Genomic DNA, 19,838 nt, shown 5'->3' with positions numbered 1-19,838 from the left:
AGGCCTGAGGGCCGCCGCTGTAGAGTATGAAGAATAAATTAGGCCTGAGGGCCGCCGCTGTAGAGTATGAAGAATAAATTAGGCCTGAGGGCCGCTGCTGTAGATGAAGAATAAACTAGGCCTGAGGGCCGCCGCTGTGGAGTATGAAGAATAAACTAGGCCTGAGGGCTGCCGCTGTAGAGTATGAAGAATAAACTAGGCCTGAGGGCTGCCGCTGTAGGGTATGAAGAATAAACTAGGCCTGAGGGCTGCTGCTGTAGAGTATTGAGAATAAACTAGGGCCGAGGCCCCTTTTGGACTTTTCTGACCAGCAGAACTGTAAAGGAATAAATCTGAATTGCTTTAAGCCACTGAGTTTGGGTAACTCTTATCACAGTCATAGGAAACTAATGCAGATAGGAAACATGGCAGCTACCTGGAAGGGCTGTGAGGCTCAGCACTCACGTGGGGAAAGGCCTGGCTCAAGTCGTACCTCAGTAGTTGTATCAATATTGCCCACAGGGTAAGTCTTAGGTAAGGTGAGGAATGTGAACCCACCCTCTTCGTTGCTTGGCGCCTATGGGTGCTCAGTGGATCTTAGGCTCCATGTCTCTAAGATTCTTGCAGGTCAGGGTGTCTGGGGGAACCCCATCAAGGAAGGCTCTGGAGATCTGCCCTGGTCTGTGCTCTGTGGCCACCAGGCTCTCAGCTCCTGTTCCTTGTGACCAGTGTGTGCTGGAGGGTCATTTCCTGGCCGTCCACCGCTCCTGAATTTGCTTTTGTGGTTGGTTACCATCTCACCCAGTGATACCACTCCTACCTCTGGACTTGCAGGCTCTTGGAATCTTTGCCACATAAAGTTGCTCTTTCCAACTGTCCATTGTCTTTGTAGCTGGCTTCCCTGTTGCTCCTTCATGGCATGTGACTTCTGTACTGGGACCTTGGCTGCCCTAGGCCATCCCTCCTCTGGGTGGTCTCCTTGGAGGCACCAAGACACGGGCAGGTCCAAGTGGGGAGTGCCACTCAGAGGACAGGGTGCTGGATGTCAGTGGCTCTCGCCAAGCTCTTAGAAGGAGGGCAACTGAGCTCCAGTCGATGACAAGTACACCTGCCTCTTCGTCTCCCAGCACCCTCAGAAGGCTGTCCCCTCTGGCTTCTCACAGGGACATTCGTTTCGGCCTTCACCGTGCTGTGTGGGGCCCGAACTGACCTCCCGGACAGGCACGTGTGCTGCGTCTTCTGGCTGAACATCGCTGCGGCCCTCATCCAGGTCCTCACGGCCATCGTCATGGTTGGCTGGATCATGAGCATCTTCTGGGGCATGGACATGGTCATCCTTGCCAGTGAGTAGCCACTGGCACCACACTTCCCTGGGGCTGGGGAGAGGGATGGGGCAGGATGGACTCAGGGGGCCCTCATGATTGGCCAAGGTCCTGCTCACCCCCTAAGGATGGGCAATTGAGAGGGCTTACCTGTACCCTCCTCACTAGGGCCCATGGCTGCTTGGCACAGGGGACCTTGCCATCAGGCCTGGCCTGAACGCCTGCAGGAATTATGAACATGTGGCAGGCAGGGTTCTTCCCATAGGGACCTCAATCAGCAAGCATGACTCAGAGAGGGAGGCAGCCCCTCTCCAGTGACATCCACCACTGCTGCCCAGATGACAGGACTGGACAGCAGTGGGCCTGGCCTATGTGAGTTCAGTCCTCTCTGCCTCCCATTCTCTGCTTCTCCTTTATGCTGTTCCCAGGAGAGGGAAAAGGCTGCGTGGCACATTTGCCCAGAGGAAACCCTAGAACTGTTTTTTTTTTTTTTTTTTAATGGCTGGAACAGTGTAATTTCTCCTTCTTTTAAACCAACCTCTTTGTTTATTAGTGCTAAACCTTGCTATTCCTCATATGTATTGAGTGGACCTTCATCAATCCCGTAGTGGAAACTTGAATCAGACACAACACTGTTTTATGGAAGGGCAAAGTTACAAAGTCAAGTTTACCAAAGATAACTTGGTTATCAATTTATTTGGTTACCACATAACCAAGCAAAATCTTAAAATAGACATCATCTTTTTAAAAATTTCTTTTTAAATTTTAGTTATTATTTTAGAAATAGGGTCTTGCTATTATTGCCTAAGCTGGTCTTGAATTCCTGGGCTCAAGTGATCCTCTTACTTGGGAGGCTCAAGTAAGAGTGAGTCAGTGTGCCTGGCTGAATATCACCTGTTTTAAGCAGCCATGCATGTCCCCCTGTGTGACCTCTGCGTTCCTTGTATTTTCCCATTTTTCATCTACCTTGTTAGGCCTCAGTTCCTCCATAATCTCAACCACATCTCCTGGGATGCTTTGCCCTTCACTCACCACCCCCTCATTGTGTCCTACACCCCACAAAACCACTCATAGGTGGCTGTAGGTAAGCAGGGGGTGTGTGGTGGGGGGGCCCAGCATTCAGGGGCCCTAGAATGATCTAGAGCAGAGGTTCTTAACCTTCCTAACCCTGCAACCCTTTAATACAGTCCAAAGGGGTCGCGACCCACAGGTTGAGAACTGCTGATCTAGAGTGATCTGTAGCCATTTCAGCCTGAGCTGAGGAGCTAGTGAAGACACAAGACCCTAGAGCACACACAAATGCCATGGCCATGGTCAGTGACTGACCAATCCAATAGGCCATAAAGGATGCAGGCGGCAGAGTCTGAGTGAGATCCCAGAGCTGGTGGATGGTCAGACAGGCTACCTGCAACGGGGTCCTGGAAGGACCTGCAGAGGTCAAGGGAGGAAGTGGGTTGGCAGTACTGCTAGGTAACCCCAGAGTTAGAACAAACCAGGCAGATGCTAGGCAGCCAAAGAAGGAAGCAGGAACAGCAGCCCTGGCCGGTGGCTGGGCGGTAGGCTGGCCCCAGGGAGGGGGAGGCTGAGGAGACCTAAGGAAAATGCTCTGTCCTGCTGGGAGGGGCTGCCCCACTAGGTGAGTATCAGAAGGTTAATGGGCGTGTTCCAGAGCCACTTTAATTTGGGGGGAAGGGTGCAGAACATTATTGCTGGGAAAGAAATGCGGCCAGCTTTCTGGTGAGTCCTAAAAAGTGGTGTATCAGTTTCCCACAGGGAACTTGCTGCTTTCTTGGGGGCCTGTGGGGTGGTCTGCAGACTCCCGACCTGTCCCCCACGGGAACTTGCAGGTGTGCTTCTTCTCCACATGCCTGTGGAGGCGGCTTTGTCTCTGTGCTGTATAAGCCTCTCTTACTGGTGCATTTCCTCATCAAACCCAGCATGTGGCCACTTTCTGGGGTCTCCAGAGGTAAGGAACCTCTGAATTAAAGTGGACTGCCTGTGTCACAAGGCAGGTCTCCATAAATGTGGGCTGATACCTAATCTGATCTCTAGAATTTTCTGGTATATTTGTCTTAGGTCTCCTTAATATCAAGTTCTCAAGGTGTCTGAACCTTAGAGGTAACTTAAAAAGCGCCCTTCTCCTGTCCTGGATGAGGCCAGGAGACCCCAAGAAGTACATGTAGAAACCTAATCACTCCCTCACTGCCCATCACCCCAGGCTGTGGACTCAGCCAGAAGCTCCTCCTCTATGGCTGGGGTGAGGCATGACCAGGCACAGGACAAACCACGGCAAGAGCTCCCAGCTCCCACCCGTGTCTCTCAGTCTGCACTGGAGGTCAGGGTCAGCTCCTTGGTTGTTTGGACACTGGCTCCAGGGATGCCTGCTTTGCATCAAACTTTTGAGGATGTTTCTAGGGGGATGCAGCACAAGAAAACCAGTGACATCTCACTCTTAACCACTTGTGTTGCCTGACTAGTAGAATCGTCCACCCATCTCAGCAAGGAAGGGTTTTGCACTTTTCCCCAAAAACTAAACCCACCCTCAAAGGATGAATAGTTGCCACTCAGGAAACTATTCCCTTTTCCCTGTGTTGCTGCAGTGAAGTAGGTTCAGATTGCTGAGCAACAGGAGAATATCCGAGTTTCCCAGTGTAACTCCTGTGAAGGGAAAAAACCACGTGCATTTGTCTATCCTGGTAGACAACTGGATAAGGGGCTATTCTTGCTGGTGTCACTTCAGCCCTTTCCTGTAAAAACAAAGGAAACTTTTCAGTTGTGACATTACAGCTTGATTTTCTCACACGGCACTGTCCAGAGTGCCATCTGCAAACATATCACCATAAAATATTCCTAGGAGGGGAATCAGAGAACTATAGATGAAAGTAGAATTTAAAATCAGGAACTTGGAAGCATGCTGCTTGATTAACATTAAAATGACAAATAGGCCAGGCGGTGGCTCCCACCTAGCACTTTGGAAGGCTGAGGCCGGAGGGTCCCTTGAGCTCAGGAGACCAGTTGGAGCAAGAGTGAGACCCCCATCTCTATCAAACCCAGAAAACTCAGCTGGGCATTGTGCTGCTCAGGAGATCATTTAGATCTAGAAGTTTGAGGTTGCTATGAGGTAGGCTAAGTTCATGGCATTCTAGCCTGGGAAGCAGAGTGAGATTCTGTCTTGAACAACAAAACAAAAAAAAAAATGACAAATAAAAATCAACAACAGCCTGTTGTGGTTGTGGACCAATAAATACTTGATAACTCTGAAGTGGGCTCTTTTTATTGCCATGCCCTGGCAGATATTGCTAATCAATCATGACACTTTCTGCTGGGCAAGCGCATTATTTTCTGAGCACAGGGCTTCAGTTAGTCACTACCAATTGATCCAAAACATCTGCAAGATAAAACTTGTTTGCCACCCTGAGGCCTGGGTCTTTCCCGTCCACAGAAAGGGCTAAACACAGGCCCTAAACAGATCCAGGCCGGCATCAGGATGGGTCACATTAGCATCTTCAGTTTGTCACAGTCAAACCTATAGCTGTCCAGCAGCTGTCTCTCCTCAGATCCATCCAGAATTCAGGCAGACATGTATTGGACATGAGAAATGCGGGCGTGGCTGGGATGCGGTGTGGGCCTGGCTGGGATGTGATGGCTGGGGAGAGCCCTTTGGCATACGCCTTTAGCTACACCTGGTGGGCTGACCACTGGCCACGGTGGATGGTCACGTGAACGCTGAACCCGCACTGTCCGAGGCCTTGCTTCAGAGTGGCCCTGCCAGTGGCTTCTGTGGGTCTCCTCGGCCTCCCCTGGCCCTGCTTCATATGCTTTGTTTCAGATACTCCCCATGGCTATTTTCAGACTGTGTTTTCTCTCTTTCTCTCCTCTTTCTCCTGCTGCCTTTTCCCTCTGTGTTGCTGCAGTTTCCCAAGGTGAGTCTGTGGACGGACACACAGGCCTCGTGTCTGGGACTGCTTGGAGGCCTCCCCTTCCCTGGGATCCACTGTACTCCTGCACACAAACACCTTATCCGTTCTTCCAGGTGGTCAACAGGCTTTTATTTTTAGCTTTAGCTTTTTATTTTGGAAAATTTTAAACATAAATAAAAGCAGAGCACCTGGTATGATGAGCCCACACCGCCTTACACAATTATCAACTCTTGGCCACTCTTGTTTCATCTGTTACTCCCTACTTGTCCCCTACCCCAAACACTGGATCATTCGTACCTCATATTGATGAGTAATCTGCTAAGCAAAGAGAAAAAAACCTATTGAGTCCATGGAAGCCCTTCTTTGGGCTAAGTTCATTATAAGCTAATGAGGTGACTGTCCAGGGAATTCCACTCATGTAATTTTAGCCAGAAATATTTTATTGTAGTAGATATCTTCTTTTAAAAAAGCATAAACACAATACCCTTTCACATCTAAATAAACCAGCCACAGTTCCTAACTACCCACAGTATTTGCATTTTCCCAAAGGCCTCATAATTACCAACAATATTTTAAAGGTTTGAAGTCCTCAGGCACCTCTTTGTGTCAGTCATGGGGCTGGTGGACATACACTTGGACAATTACTCCCCTCTGTGCACCATCTTCCTCCTTTCTTCCTCCTCTCCACCCCCACATCACACACACCCCTGAGGAGGCATGCCAGGCTCCTCTTAAGGCTGTGTATTGGGAAATCACACCAGGCCAGTCTGTGCAGTGGCCCCAGGGTGTGGATTCAGGAGCACATATACTGCCTTCTTGCCCTCACCCCAAATACCCTCCTCTCATAATTTCCAGTAAACCAAATATTCTGTAATTCTTGATTCATTCCCCCTCCCTATTAAAAAACCAAAGCCAAAGTTTTGCCCTGTTGGTAGCAGTCATTTACACATCAGTATAAACAAGATCTCATGAGTGTATTCTGGGGGACACCTCCTGGAGAAATCCCGAAGGATGTGGGGGTCTAACCATCTCTCTTTTATTTCTTTATAGGCTACAAGGAACAAGGCATCCCCCAGCAGCTGTGAGCCTCAGGAGCCCCTGGGGATGTCCAGCAGGGCCCTGTGAGGGCTGAGCCAGGCAGCTTCAGGCACAAGGACTTTTACATGTTCTCTTCTGCCATTTCCAGATTTGGGGTGGAAAGGGGGTATTTTAAAAAATATTATTTATTTTGAAAATGCATCTGCTTTTCTCAGCACATTCTGAGGGCCACCAGCCCCTCATCCTTCTCTGGAAAGCATCATAGGCATCAGAGCATCAGGGAGAAGATGGGAAAGTGGACAGAGAGGCTGGGATGCTCTGGTGGGCTCAGCTCCACCTTGCAGTGTCCCCTCCCTCCTGCAAGGGCACGAGGGAGCTGCTGGGCTAGGCCGCAGTGGGGCCTGTCCTGGTGAGGGGGGGTGCTCACCAAGGGGATAGTACTGTGATAGACACTTCCTCTGGGTACCCACCTACTGCCTCAAAATCTAGTCCCCCAGGTGTTTTCTCTGTGGTTTCCTGGGAGCAATGCCAGAGTCGGGGTGAGGATGGCTAATTCCAGCCCAGCATGGAAAAAGCCACAGTCCCCACTGCTGGCCCAATGCCTTGAGGAGAGGAAGAGTCCCATAAGCCTCCCCTCCCTGACTACCTCCTTGTCCCTGAAATCCAAGGGCTGTGTGTGCTTTGACCTTTGTTTTCCTGGGAAGTTGGGGAGTGGCTTCATCCCTGGGATGAATTGCCAGATGTTCATACACAAAATTACCAGTTCGAGGTGTGAGTAGGCACAGACTGGCAGCCTTTTACATTATACTTAACACCAATTCTGGCCCACAATCCTTTTTCTGAAATTCTTGGGGCCAGATGGGTCTCTGAATTCAGAAATTTTAGATTTGAGAAAGATAATGTGATCCATTGATCATGTATTTTCTTACATCCTGGTGGTGTCTGGAACATTCCACTCACCATCAAGCACATGAATATTTCTGTAGAGAATCATGTGACTAGTCAGATTAATTGGGATCAATAAAACCTATAAATAGCCTCACCTCAGTTCAAGTCCAATTTTGCCACTAAACAAATTATAGGGAAAAACTTAGCCATTTGAGAGCTTTTGGAGTTTTAGAGTAGCAAAACAATTGTATGGTGTTGTGGATCTCGATCTGAAAATTCTACTTGCAAACAGATGGATTGCAGTGGTTCTCAACTTTCCTAATGCTGTAAGCCTTTAATACAGTTCCTGTGGGTCGTAACCCACAGGTTGAGAACTGCTGCATTAGAGGGTAAAACTGTTGATGTCACACAGGGGTTCCTTCTGTTGCAAAGAGACCATCTGGCCTCTCAAAGGAGCACCTCTGTGATTGCTTCGGAGATAAATCCCTAGAGGGGGAGAAACCAGCAAAAGTTGTCCAGGCAACTGCAGATCAAGCATCAGTCTGAAATTAGGAGAAAGGTGATTGAAATTGTAGCAATAGAATGGACATATGTGTTTGTTTCCTGCTTTCATTTTTTTTCCCTAACGTAGGAAGTGCTAATAGGTATAACTGGCTCAAAGCTAAGTTCCTGATCCCATTGGGTATATCCCACTTTGAGAATTGTTTTCATTTTTTGAAAAATCAGTTGGAGACACCATGAAAAACTAGGCCAGAGCTGGAGAAGGCACTTGTCCGGCCACCTTCTCCATTGCTGGATGGGAGTGCTTGGAAAGCAGTGCCCATTGCACAGGGAGAGTTCCCGCCCTTCTACCCTTTCCACTGGGCTTTCTGGAAAAATCACCTGCTGGGGGAAGCAGGTAATGGGTTCTCTGCAGACTGGATAGCTCCCTGACATCTGAGGAGACACAGGACCCCCTGAAGTCACTCCCCCATCCCCTGGGCCCCAGCTGGACTCAGGCGAGGCTCTTCTGCTCCTGGCCTGTCCTTCCTGCTGCCCACTCCTTAACTTTGATGAGTGTCTCATCCCTGTTCCCTCGCTGCTGGGGGCTGGGCTGCACTTTCTGAAAGCCGGGCAGTGTCTTTACGTCTCCTGCCCTTTCTTCTTCCTGACCCTCGCCCCGGCCTTTGCTGCCTCTTTCCTATTCGGAAGCCTCTGTGTTTCAAGGCATGGGGCCCAGCTTGCTTTTATCTGAAAAGCCAAAGCCTTTTGCTGTGTGAAGACAGCAACCTCCGGGCTGGCAGCTACTGCTCTCGAGGAAGCTGCATCAAATGGAGCCGCCCCTAAAATATATAAAACAGATATAGCTTCTGCTGGGGGAAACAAGGGTCATAGCCCCCCTCCCACCGCTGACAGCCCACAGCCCATCACCCCAGACAGCCCCAAGTTTGCCTGCCTCCCCCACGTAATGACAGACCTCAGGAGGGGGCTGCCCCCACAAGTGAGAGAGAAGCTTATTTTCCTGGATTGGGCTGGGGGCGGCTGCTGAGGGGTGGATAAGAGATAGCAATTTATGTCACATGTTTAGTGACACAATCCAGATGTGGGTGGGATTTTCTGGAGTGGCAGGTGCCACTGTGAGTCCTGTGTGGGATGGCTTGATATAGGGATTTGTGTGCTTGGAAGGCCATCTCCCCTCTAGGTCTGCCTCTGGCCTGAGGGCTGCATCTCCAACCTGTGAACACGACAGCCTCAGGGGAAGCACCTTCCTGGGGACTGATGTGTGGAAAAAGCCACAAGCATCCCCCCCCCATACCTGTCTCCAGAACAGCCAGTCTCTGAGGGTGGCTCGCAGGTGGGACCAGTTCACACTGTATCCCTCTAAGTTAGACCCTAGTGTCCGCAGTATCCTCCTCATTAGGTAAGGGACAGTAGTTAGTTTATTCCAAGGAGTCTGAGCTGGCCACTCAGATCATTAGGTGGCCAGAGTTTGGCCACCAGCTGGAAATCAAGGTTCTCATGCCAGTAAGTACTCGGATGTCACGTAGCCCTGTGGTAACAAAGCTGGGTTTTGACCCCCTGGTGTCTTTGAGGCAGATGGTACAGAAGTTGCAGGCCCATATTATAAGTTGGTGCCTTTTGTTAGTCAGAATTCAGTAGGCTGTTCCCTGGCTGTGGGTGTTTGAGGCAGGAATCACGGATGGGCAGAGAAGGTTGCTGTGAATGAGATGCTCCCAGGACCTAACTGTGATACTGTAATCAGAGTGGTCAGAGAGGTGCCGTGAAGCAAGAGTGAGTCACCTGCTGGCCTGGAAATATTCTGTGGACAGTAGAGACTATTGATCTCTGAGTCAGTTTATAACTGAGGATTTAAGGCCATGATAGCCAGGGTCCCCATGTGAGCAGCAGGAGTCAGGTGGCTCCTGGCTCTCTTGCCCCTGCTCGAGACTGTCCCCTATCCTGGCATACCACCAGCATGCAGCATGGTTCCTCCCTCTGTTGTTCCGGACCCTGAATCCAGCCCCAGTGGCAAGAACCGCCTTCACTTGTATGGCTTCACCAGGCACCCTGCAGAACTGAGGCTCCAAGAGAGTAAACCACGTGACCCCAAGTACTCAGTTTATAAATGGCAGGACCAGGAATGACCAGGTGTGGCCTCTGTCAAAGCAGTCATTACGGCCTAGAAGAAGGAGGGGACTGTTAGGGGGACAAAAGAGAGGCCCTCGCCGGCTCGGAAGTAATGGGGTGAAACAAAAGACCTGGGAACAACTCTGTAGCTTCCACCCTGCCCCACAGGGTTCCCTGCTGCACCTGCCTGGGAGCCTCAAACCCACCTAGCCCTTCTGGGTGCCTCTTACTGAGGATGTAAGAGAGCTGGTGTCAGGACCAACCCACCCGCTCTCCCAGCCAGGGGCTCCAGCCTCATGCAGGATGCCCAGGCCCTAGAGGCAGTGGGGAGACATGTGCAAAAGGGAATTGTAGGAAATAAAAAACCCCATAAGGTTAAGTTTTCCCCTGGGGAGTCAAAAGTCCCAGATCTCAAAAGGAAAACCCTACATAGACCCCAAACATCAAGTCTAAGGCCAGAATAAGGGGGAAGCTGAAGCCCCCGGACCAGGACAGATGTCTTCCAAAGGCCTGAGGTTCCTGAAAAGGAACGTGAAGCTGAGATGACAGTGGCCCTTCTGCACCATCTTGGTTCTCTAAAATACAAAAAAAATCAAAACACAAAATCCTAAAAGATTTTCTTCAACAGGTGTGTCCTCAAGGGCTTACATCTGTTTTGCCTGGATCCAGCTCCTCGTGGCCTCTCCTGGGCCCCACCCAGGCTCCCAGGCTCACTACGGGCTTTAATTACGTGGGCTGTGTCTAACCACATTAGTGGTGTGGGCAAAAGCCATCTTGGAGCCCAATGTAAACTGCTTGGACATGTGTAATGGAAGGTGTCCAGTGAGGTAGTTGATGTTGTTCACTGTTGTTATTACTCTTTACTGGGTTTGTTTGGAAGACTTTCTCCGAGGTATTGGAGGTGAGAGACACCTTTTAAAGCACCACCACCCTCTACCTCACTGTATGGATGCTTCCTACACACTGTGACATGGTTGGAGGCCTCAGGCTGGGGGAGCAGCTGAAAGTTCTTGCTGCCCATCTGCTGACTTCCCTGGGACAGAAGCTCACCTAGGGCTGAAGAGGGACAGTGTTTCCTTTCTGTGTGGGCCTTAGGCAGTCCTACCTCAGGGAAAGCTCCCTGCCTTGCTTATTCACTTAGTGAGCAGTAGTGTGGGCCACGTGGCCCTGTGCTTAGATGAAGAGACCCTCGCCCCCACGCCCGTACGCCCTTGCTGCCCCGGCCTCCTCAGGTGAGACTGCAAGGTGAGCAGAGGTAGGTGTGGGAGACACATCCTCCAGGGACTGGGCTGCCCTTTCTTCCCCCAGAGAGCTTGGTCAGCTTGGTGTAAGAGATGAAGAGGCCAGCCTGGTCAGGGTAAGTGACTATGTCCCTTCTGGACCAGCTTGTTCTTTAAAATAATAATAAAGAAGGTCAGCTTGGGCGGACGGTGAGAGGCTCAGAGTCCTGTCACTTTCCATCAGTTTTCTCCCTTTAGATTCTTAGAGCTTCTGGGTGCTTATAGGATCACAGAGATACACCAAGGCAATTAGGGACCCACCGTCAATCCCTGGCCGTGCAGACATAGGACACATCTCAACCAGAGTGACCCCAATGTCCCTCAGAGGCCCAAGAGTGAGTGCTGCTTCAGTGACATGTGACTGTCAGCATCTCTCCGACTGCCCTGTGCCTCAGTTTAACCATCTATAGGTTGGGAACAAAGAGGGGCCTAAGCAGCCATCATTGTCCCCATTTCTGTCAGAGCAAAGGCTTGGAGGGCCAGCCCTATCTGGGGAAGAGGGAGGCAAGCTGTCCTCTCCTGCCCAAGCCTTCCCTGATGATAAGGAGGTTGGTGGCTCTGGAGCTGAGACTCCTTGCAGCAGAATGGAAACATTCCCCCATGACAGCAGGTCCATATGTGTCCTGAGTTTCTGGTACACCTTTTCTTTCTATTTGTATTTAGGTGGGGAACCTCAGTTCCCATTGCCTCCCCTCACTGCCTAAATCTGCCAAAATACCAACATCCAGGCTGGCCTTTTTATCCCCAAGTGAGCAGGAGTATACACACACACACACACACACACACACACACACACACACACAGCCCCTTGACTGCTGAGGGAAGCAGGACAGGGACTCAGGAAGGGCACTTACAAGATGTGGAGAAAGGCGCCCTCCTCCAGGATGGGCACTGGCTGGTAGTGCTTTTTGCCCTCACTTCTCCCATGCCCACCCAACCCAGACGCACACACTGTTTCCTCTCTCCCCAAGACCCTGGCCTCTGATCTCTTCCCCCCAGGGTCTATGGGCTCAGCTCCCTGACCACACCAAACCTGGCTGGGTCCATCCCCCACATCCCCAGCTTGGCCTTCTGTGGGAGGGGACCTGTCCAGAGGAGAGGGCTCTCTTTCTGGGGATCTTCGGGGGCTGCAACCACTCTCTCTTGTGAGACCACTTCCTGCTCCTACAACACCCCCACCTCCACCTCCCGCAACACGAGAGCCAGTGGGGAGAGAAGCAGGGGAGGCTGCTCACCTGCTTCTCTGATTTAGCACTGGATGGGATGTTCCACACGGGAGGTGAGTGATGGAGTCTGTAGCAAGCTCCTCGTGGGCACCTTCCCCCACAGGAACATGTGGCTGGCCCTTTTCATAGGCAAAGTTGCTTTCAGTTGTGTGCAGTGCCATTGTTTTTTTTAAAGAATACATATAAAACCATAAAAACAAGACAACTGGTTCTGTGTGTACCCACAGAATTTACATGTGGATGAATGTTGTGTTGTGATGCCATGACTGGCTTTGATTGGGTCTCTCTTCTTTCTGTTAAATTAATTGCTGGACACTTCCATCATTCTCAGATGAAACTCATTCCCTGACCTCTCAGTCCTACCCAGACCCACTGGGAGCCCACCCCAGTCCAGCCAAGTGGATATTTCCAGCCCATTTCAATGACTGGAGCACCTTTTAGAAGTGGAAACTTCCAGACTCGCCCAGGCCAGCCTGCAGCTTAGCTGTTCGTGCCCTCAGGGCTGCACTGGTGGGCGCTGCTCAGGGGTCTCCACAGTGCCCTGTAGGAGCTGAGCAGGGTTCCAACTTCTCTAGCCTTCTGCCAGCTTTAAAAACCTTAACTCAAGCAGCATCATTCTAGATGCAATGAAAAATAGCATGTATGACAATAAAAACCTACATAGCTCCATGTACATATTTATACATACTCACATGTTCCTATTATAAATATATAGAGCATGGCATCTCTTTGGCATTCCAACTTTCTGTTTTTAAAAAATCCTTGAAAGTATGGCTCTGGAAACCTTTCTCTCCCTTTCCTTCTTTTCTATGTAATAAACATCCGTGTGACCTTTCTGGTGGTTTCACAAGTTCTTATGTCTCCCCATTTTCATAATCCGACAGAGCTCTGTGGCTTCTGCGGGCCTCCCTCCCTCCCTGTCTGCAGCCTCTGCGTCTATCTTCCTTCCTGTTATGAAGATGACCCCTCCACCCCCAGGCGTGTCCCGACCTCCATCAAACCTTTTCCCTAAACTCCTCTTCTTCTGTGACATTTGTACAAGTACTCCTCAAGATGCTGCATCTTTGGTACACTAATCCCTTTTGCAACCAGGAATTTGCACACTAAATCAAGCATCAGGCCCTGGATGGGATTTTCCAAGAATCAGTGTACAGATGTGGCTTACTTCCTCCTCTTGACTGTTAGCCTGGTGGAAGAGGGAAATGTGTTCGACAGACACGTTTGACAGACTTCTGTGAAAATGGGAATCTCGGTGAAAGTTCTCTTTTTTCTTCTTTCTTTTCTTTTTTTTTTTGAGACAGAATCTTGCTCCATTGCTCAGGCTGGAGTGCTATGGCATCATCATACCTCATAGCAATTTTCACAGTCCTAAGATTAAGTGATCTTAGGCTCCTGCCCCAGCCTCCTGAGTAGCTGGGACTACAGGTGTGTGCTAACACCTGGCTAATTTTTCTATATTTTTGTTTTTATTTTATTTATTTTTTCTTTTGTTGTTGTTGTGGTTTTTGTTTAGCAGGCCCAGGCCAGGTTTGAACCTAATTTTTCTATTTTTAGTACTTGAGCTCAAACGATTCATCTGCCTTGGCTTCCCAGAGTACTAAGATTACAGGTGTAAGCCACCATGCCCCACCCTCTAATGATTAAGGTCATTAGAGAACATAGATTATAACTAGCCATTTACCTATAACAAGGCCTGAATTGAAGGGCACCATCCATGACCCAGCCAACACTTGCATTAGTCATTGGATGAAGACTAGAGAACTTACTAAATTTGTGGAGGAGGGAAGTAAGTAGCTTAGATGAACAAATCAGAATCCAAAAAGCACTTAACAGGCAGAGGCAATGTAACAAGATGAAATCTGAGAGCGTTAAATGAAAGAGTTGTGCTTGAATTAATTCGGTTTATTAAAAAAGGTTTGATGGAGGTTGGGACGTGCCTGGGGGTGGAGGGGGTCATCTTCGTAACAGGAAGGAAGATAGAAGCAGAGGCTGCAGACAGGGAGGGAGGAAGGCCTGCAGAAGCCACAGAGCTCTGTCGGATTATGAGTTGTGCTTGAATTAAGAAACCCCGTGCTTACCTTCCCACCTAAGGGCTTGCTTGATGGGCGGCTCCATGTTCATCAGTGGCATGCTGGGGCTGACAGATCATCTGGTTCCAGGCACCTGGGGAGCAGCAGCCTGGGGCCAGGATCAGACATGGGTGCAGTGTGGCGTTCAGTGCTGGGTGCTGTGACGGGGCTGAGCGCTCTGACAAGTGTCTGGGTACTCACAACCCAAGGCTCTACCTCCTGCCATGTCCTCAGGTCAGCCCAGGACCTGTGGGGACCCACCGTTCTGGTCCACTTACCATTTACCAGGGAAATGCTGCAGCTTCTGTGGCCTTGCTGCTGCTGTTGTTCAAAAGAATCAGATTCAGAGAATAACCTTTGGTGAGACGTCCAGCTCAGCTGCAAGAGTCCCTCTGAAGCCCCAGAAATGGCATCTGTGCCTAGAATTGGCTTTAGTCACTGTTAAGACCAGAACCCAAAGCCAAGGCAGCACAGTGACCTGAGGCACTCTCAGGGAGCATTTGTGCATTGTGTAAAAACTCAGGGTGCTCAGGTGAAGTCAAGGATGCTCCTGGCCAAAGAATTCTTTCTGTAGTCATCCAGCTTCAGAGGATCTGGTCAGAGAGGACAATGGGAGATGAAGCTGGTTCTACCCTACAGGTCTGCCAAGTGAAGGGAAGAAACCCCTCAAATGCACAAGATCCCCTTTTTTCTCCCAGGCCAAGCCTCTCATCAGGAGGGCGATGTGGATTGAGATGACCAGTGCCTTTTTTGTGAGGGGTGAATAAGAGTCTCCCACTGAGAGATTTCTCCTCAAACCCAGAGGAAAGGGGCTGCAACAAAGATGAAGGCGTCTGCTCTTCAGAATTCCCCACACCCCAGGCCCAGGCCCTGGGAGAGGTTCATGCCTGTCTATCGCCAGACACAGGAGGGGACATGTGAGGATGCTCTAGGTCAAGAGGGGCAAGGTGGTGGAAAGGCTGTGTTTGGGTTTGTGGACTGGGTTGTTGATGCATTCCTCAGAAGAGGACTGGAGCCCAAACCTGGGGCAGGGAGGGTCCCAGATGGGGAGCCCAGGGAGACCAACCAGTGTGGGTTGCGTCTGGGGCCTTCGAACCCAGAGGATGGGTTCTCACTTCTAAGAAGACCATGATAGATATTTCTCAGCTCCCAATATCAAGTCAGCCCCTGATTGAAGCCTTTAAAGCCATATAACCCAAGATTCAGTTTATATGAAACATACCAACAACATGTGGGGATGGTAATGAGATAAGCACGACCATTTATGTTGTACTACATTGTTTACAAAATACTTGCCTCCTTCAAGAAGAGGTTCCAACTAAACTTGCATTTATTGGGTGTCTACCAAGTGCCAGGAAGTTCACATGTGCTATTTTATTGTCACAGATCTGTAGGATCTGACCACATAGGTTCAAAGAAGTCAAACTTGTCCAAAGACTCACAGCTGGTTAGTGGAGGAGGCACAACTTTAACCTCACCCCTGACTTTTGATATCTAGTTCCTTACATACCAGGGGGCCTCTCAGTAAGGGATTCTGCTTCCCCTCCCTTCTTGTAAGAAACCTTCTTGGACCCCTGGCCAGGAGATCCTTCCAGAAATGGTGGTTGAGGGTTGTTCATCCCCTATGAGGACAGAATTCGGTGGTCCTTTCACCCGGAACATCACCTGCTGCTCTAAGTCACTGCTCTGGGCATCTGAGCAGACCTGCCTGGGATAACTGGGTGATACAGGAGTCCCCCCATGCCTATGAGCAAGAGGGAGGAGAGGCAGGACCCTCTCCATGTTGCATGTCTGGGGAGTTAGGAGAAGAGTGCTACCCCTAGCTCAGCCTTGGCACCCCCACACTGCTTAGTCTCCCCTGCTAGAGAAACAGAGCAGAATGTGGTGACGGAGCCACCAAAATGCTGCTGAACCAAGGCCAGGAAGCAAGAGGCTGGGGCGCTCCTTTAGTGGGCTGGGTATACTCTGTGCATGGTACGTGGGGCTCCCCGACCCAAGCTGCAGGTATCTGCCCCTCGACCCCCAGATCTCAGCCAGCCAACAACACACTGACGTACTGGGATGGAAAACTGCCCAAAGGGGGCCACCAGCTGGCCTGAAGACCTTCTCATGCAGTGACTGTCATGAGCTGAACTGTGCTCTTCTCCTAATTCACATGTCAGAACTTTTACCCTCAGAATCTCAGAATGTGATTGTATTTGGAGACAGGATCTTTAAAGAAGTGATTAAGGTCATTAGGGTGGACCCTCCTCCGGTATGACTGATGTCCTTATAAGAAGAGGAGATGAGAAAACAGACACACATAGAGGGAAGGCCAAGCGCAAACACAGGGAGAAGATGTGTTTCTTCGCAGCCACAGAGGAAGACCTTAGGAGGAACCCAGCTTGTTGACAGCTTGATCTTGGAGGTTCCACCTCCAGAATTGCTTAAGCCACCTGCCTATGACACTTTGTCATGGCAGCCCAAGCAAAGTGCAGTGATGTGGATTGGGATTACTGAGATGGTCACTTCAGCAGGCAGCTGCAGGAGAGCGAGGCACCTCCGAAGAAGGTGAGAAGGAGCAGGAGTGAGGCTCCTGAGTGGGCAGCACTTCACGGCTCAGGGCACCAGCATATGCTGGTCCTATAAGCACCTCGGACCATCTCAGGGCCCACCCACTTCCCACTTTTTGTAAGGTGAGGCTGGGCAGCTGCTGCGGGGGCCTAGAGCCTCCATATCTCCTTAGAATGAACCTGAAGTGTAGGAGACAGAACACCAGGCTTAGAGAAACATCCACCAGCTCTTGAAGAAGGCACTGGGAGCAAGACGATCTCCTAGCCTGCATGGAGATGTTTTGCTGCCTGAAGACATGTCCTCAAGCACCTGTATGCATTCATGAGATAAGATTGGTACTAGTTAGCAAGCAAGTGTTATACTTTGTAACATTGTAGGGCAACAGGATGGGAGTTGAACCTAGAAAGAGCACTTAGCAACCATTAAACATGTGATCCTAGCATGTGGGCCCCACTTCTGTGGTTTGAGGTTCCAATAAAAGGCCAAGAGCACCTGTGGCTCAGTGAGTAGGGCACTGGCCCCATATACCAAGGGTGGTGGGTTCAAACCTGGCCCTGGCCAAAACCACCACAACAAAAAATATTGTGGTGGGTGCCTGTAGTCACAGCTACTCAGGAGGCTGAGGCAAGAGAATCACCTAAGCCCAAGAGCTGGAGGTTGCTGTGATCTGTGACACCATGGTACCCTACCAAGGGAGACAAAGTGAGACTCAATCTCTACAAAAAAAAAAAAAAAAAGGCGTGCTCTCGGAGAACAGACGGGAAGCCCTCTCTCACAGGCATGTACCTTCAATCTGTGTCTTGGCTGTTCTTATTTGCGTGGTGAGGGCTGCCACAGCGAGTAGCCAGGTGAGGCATCATCCTCCCTGGGACATGAGCTGCTTGTGAATGGTCCCTTGGGCTAGCACCTCCTGTGCCTGCTGGACATTGCTTTTGGGTCAACTAAAGAGATCCTTGATGTGGGGAGAATTATCTGAGGGTGCAGAGCCTGGGCTCAGAGAGGAGCCTTCAGCTGTCTCCCAGTCAGAGTGGTGGATATTTATATTTTCATCCAAAATAGCTATACTAAAACAAAAAAACTCTAGAAAACAAAGAAACACCTACAACTAGAAATGTTATTAAGAGAGGAAAGAAGCACTTTGCAAACACTCAGAAGCTACCCCATCGTCTAAGATTCCAAGCAAGGAGGTAAGCCCCAGAACAGAGGATTCACCTCTGAAACACATCCCGAGTGCTTTGAAAACGCTGAGGTGGTAAGGCACAGATTTCATTACAGAGAAATCAGTGTTGTTGCTTTGAGCATCTTGTCTTCCAGCATGATGGCGCCCCCACAGTCTGCACCTGCCATACCCTGCAAGGGGTGCAGCCCTCCTCACTTCCCCTGGAGCCCAGGCCCAGCTCTAGACTCACGTTCACCAGGGTGATGCATGACTGGTCTCTGCTCTCCGCCCGCTTTCCCAGGGCCCAGGTCCTCTCCCACTTACCCTGTGTAATTCTGCCAATCCCGGGCCCACAGGCAAGGGTGGGCCTGTGGTCCCAGTTAGGCCGTAGCACATCCCTCTCATCGAGCATACCTGGAACAATTAGGGTCTTTTCTAGATTTTTCTAACTGATATTATGGGAAAGTAATTTTTCCGCTTTGGTCCTAAGACTGGTTTGTAACTCTGAAGCCACCTGTGGCCAAGGTTCCCACCTCATGTAGCAAGAGGCCAACATGCACAGGAAAGCTGAGAGATGGAGAGAAAGTGTCTTATTTTGTCATCCCCAAGGCCTGTCCAGCCCTGTCCAGCCCATGGTTTAATTGCACGAGTCATCCACCCTCCTTGATCACTTTCCCTCCCTCCTTTCTTCCTTCTCTCCCTCCTCTCCTCCCTTCTTCCCTCCTTCCTTCTTCTGTCTTCCCTTCCTCTCTTCCTCCCTCCTTCCTTCTCTCCCTCCCTCCCTTCATTTTTTCTCTCATTTCTTAATAGTTTTGAAATGTACCATTGCATCATGCACATTAGGTGAGGTCCCCCCAAACACCCCCTCCTCCCAGATCCCCCCTTCATTTTTGTCTTCCTTTGCATAAACCAGTACAAGCTGTTTCTCTTGCTAGTAATGAGAAGCAGCGAGAAATTCCTAGCTAAGTCCTTCCTCCTCAAAGCCTCCCCTGGCCATTCTGTCTTGACTGTTCTTCTTGCCTTCTAATAATAACAGCTGCCATCTATTGAGCTCCTACGGTGTGCCAGACACAGACCAGATTTTTCTACTTGCTACACATACCCACATACACGCACACACACACACACGCCAGGCTGGGCACACATGTAATGCCTTTCCACAAATGGCAAGTGGTGGATGTGGCACATACATGTTCAAGCTTTTCATCTCCTACTGCCCATCCCTCCACCTTCCCACTCCACTTGTCCCTTGTTCCCTGAAACAGCAATAACAGAGAATGGCGTTTAGAAGAAAACAACATTGTGAGATAAATGCACAGGTTCAATTAAACTTCTTTTAAAAAAGTATGTTCAGGAAAGGTACAGAAATGTGCACAAAGCCTTTCTTCTCCCATCAAGGTGATGGTAGGGGTAGCCCTGGCCAGGTTATGGGTGTGGTTGCACCCCCATGGTGGAGCCTTCTCAGCACTTGGCAAGGCACCTCAGGCACCTGCTAGCGGGCTAAGGAGGGGCCAGTGAGCACATAAAACGGAGGCTGAAGTCTTAATGCCTAGGTCTGAGTCTCACCTTTCTGTGAACCCTTGCAGAAACTGAGCCTACTAGTGTTCTGAGGTCTTTGGGAATGTTATGAGGTTCAGGATCCCCAGTCAGCCTTCCTAAATTCTCCACAATGCAGGGCCTAGGGCCCAAGGCACTTCACAGAGCACAACCAGTGCTCGGTCCTTCTCATCACACCGTGCACACGCACAACCAGTGCTCGGTCCTTCTCATCACACCGTGCACACGCACAACCAGTGC

The 19,838-nt window shown here is 50.1% G+C and overlaps 2 protein-coding genes across 2 annotated transcripts in view; both read left to right on the top strand.

The window, feature by feature from the left end:
• The window catches only part of STUM (stum, mechanosensory transduction mediator homolog), an 11,173-nt gene extending 4,697 nt beyond the window's left edge, over positions 1-6,476 (top strand). The window contains exons 2-4 of the mRNA XM_012805879.1: positions 1,143-1,322; positions 5,216-5,224; positions 6,272-6,476. Coding sequence (XP_012661333.1) covers positions 1,143-1,322; positions 5,216-5,224; positions 6,272-6,306 — 224 coding nt within the window. The 3' untranslated portion in view covers positions 6,307-6,476. The remainder of the gene's footprint in view (positions 1-1,142; positions 1,323-5,215; positions 5,225-6,271) is intronic.
• A 4,455-nt stretch (positions 6,477-10,931) lies between these two features.
• The window catches only part of LOC105887086 (endoplasmic reticulum aminopeptidase 1-like), a 67,817-nt gene continuing 58,910 nt past the window's right edge, over positions 10,932-19,838 (top strand). The window contains exon 1 of the mRNA XM_023513900.1: positions 10,932-10,999. Within this exon, the coding sequence (XP_023369668.1) occupies positions 10,932-10,999 (68 nt within the window). The remainder of the gene's footprint in view (positions 11,000-19,838) is intronic.

The sequence above is a fragment of the Otolemur garnettii genome, unplaced genomic scaffold, assembly GCF_000181295.1.
Source record: "Otolemur garnettii isolate 467f Iridium unplaced genomic scaffold, OtoGar3 scaffold00045, whole genome shotgun sequence".
Lineage (NCBI taxonomy): Eukaryota > Metazoa > Chordata > Mammalia > Primates > Galagidae > Otolemur > Otolemur garnettii.
Note: the sequence above shows the minus strand (reverse complement) of the source record. Positions and strands in the feature narration are given on the sequence as shown.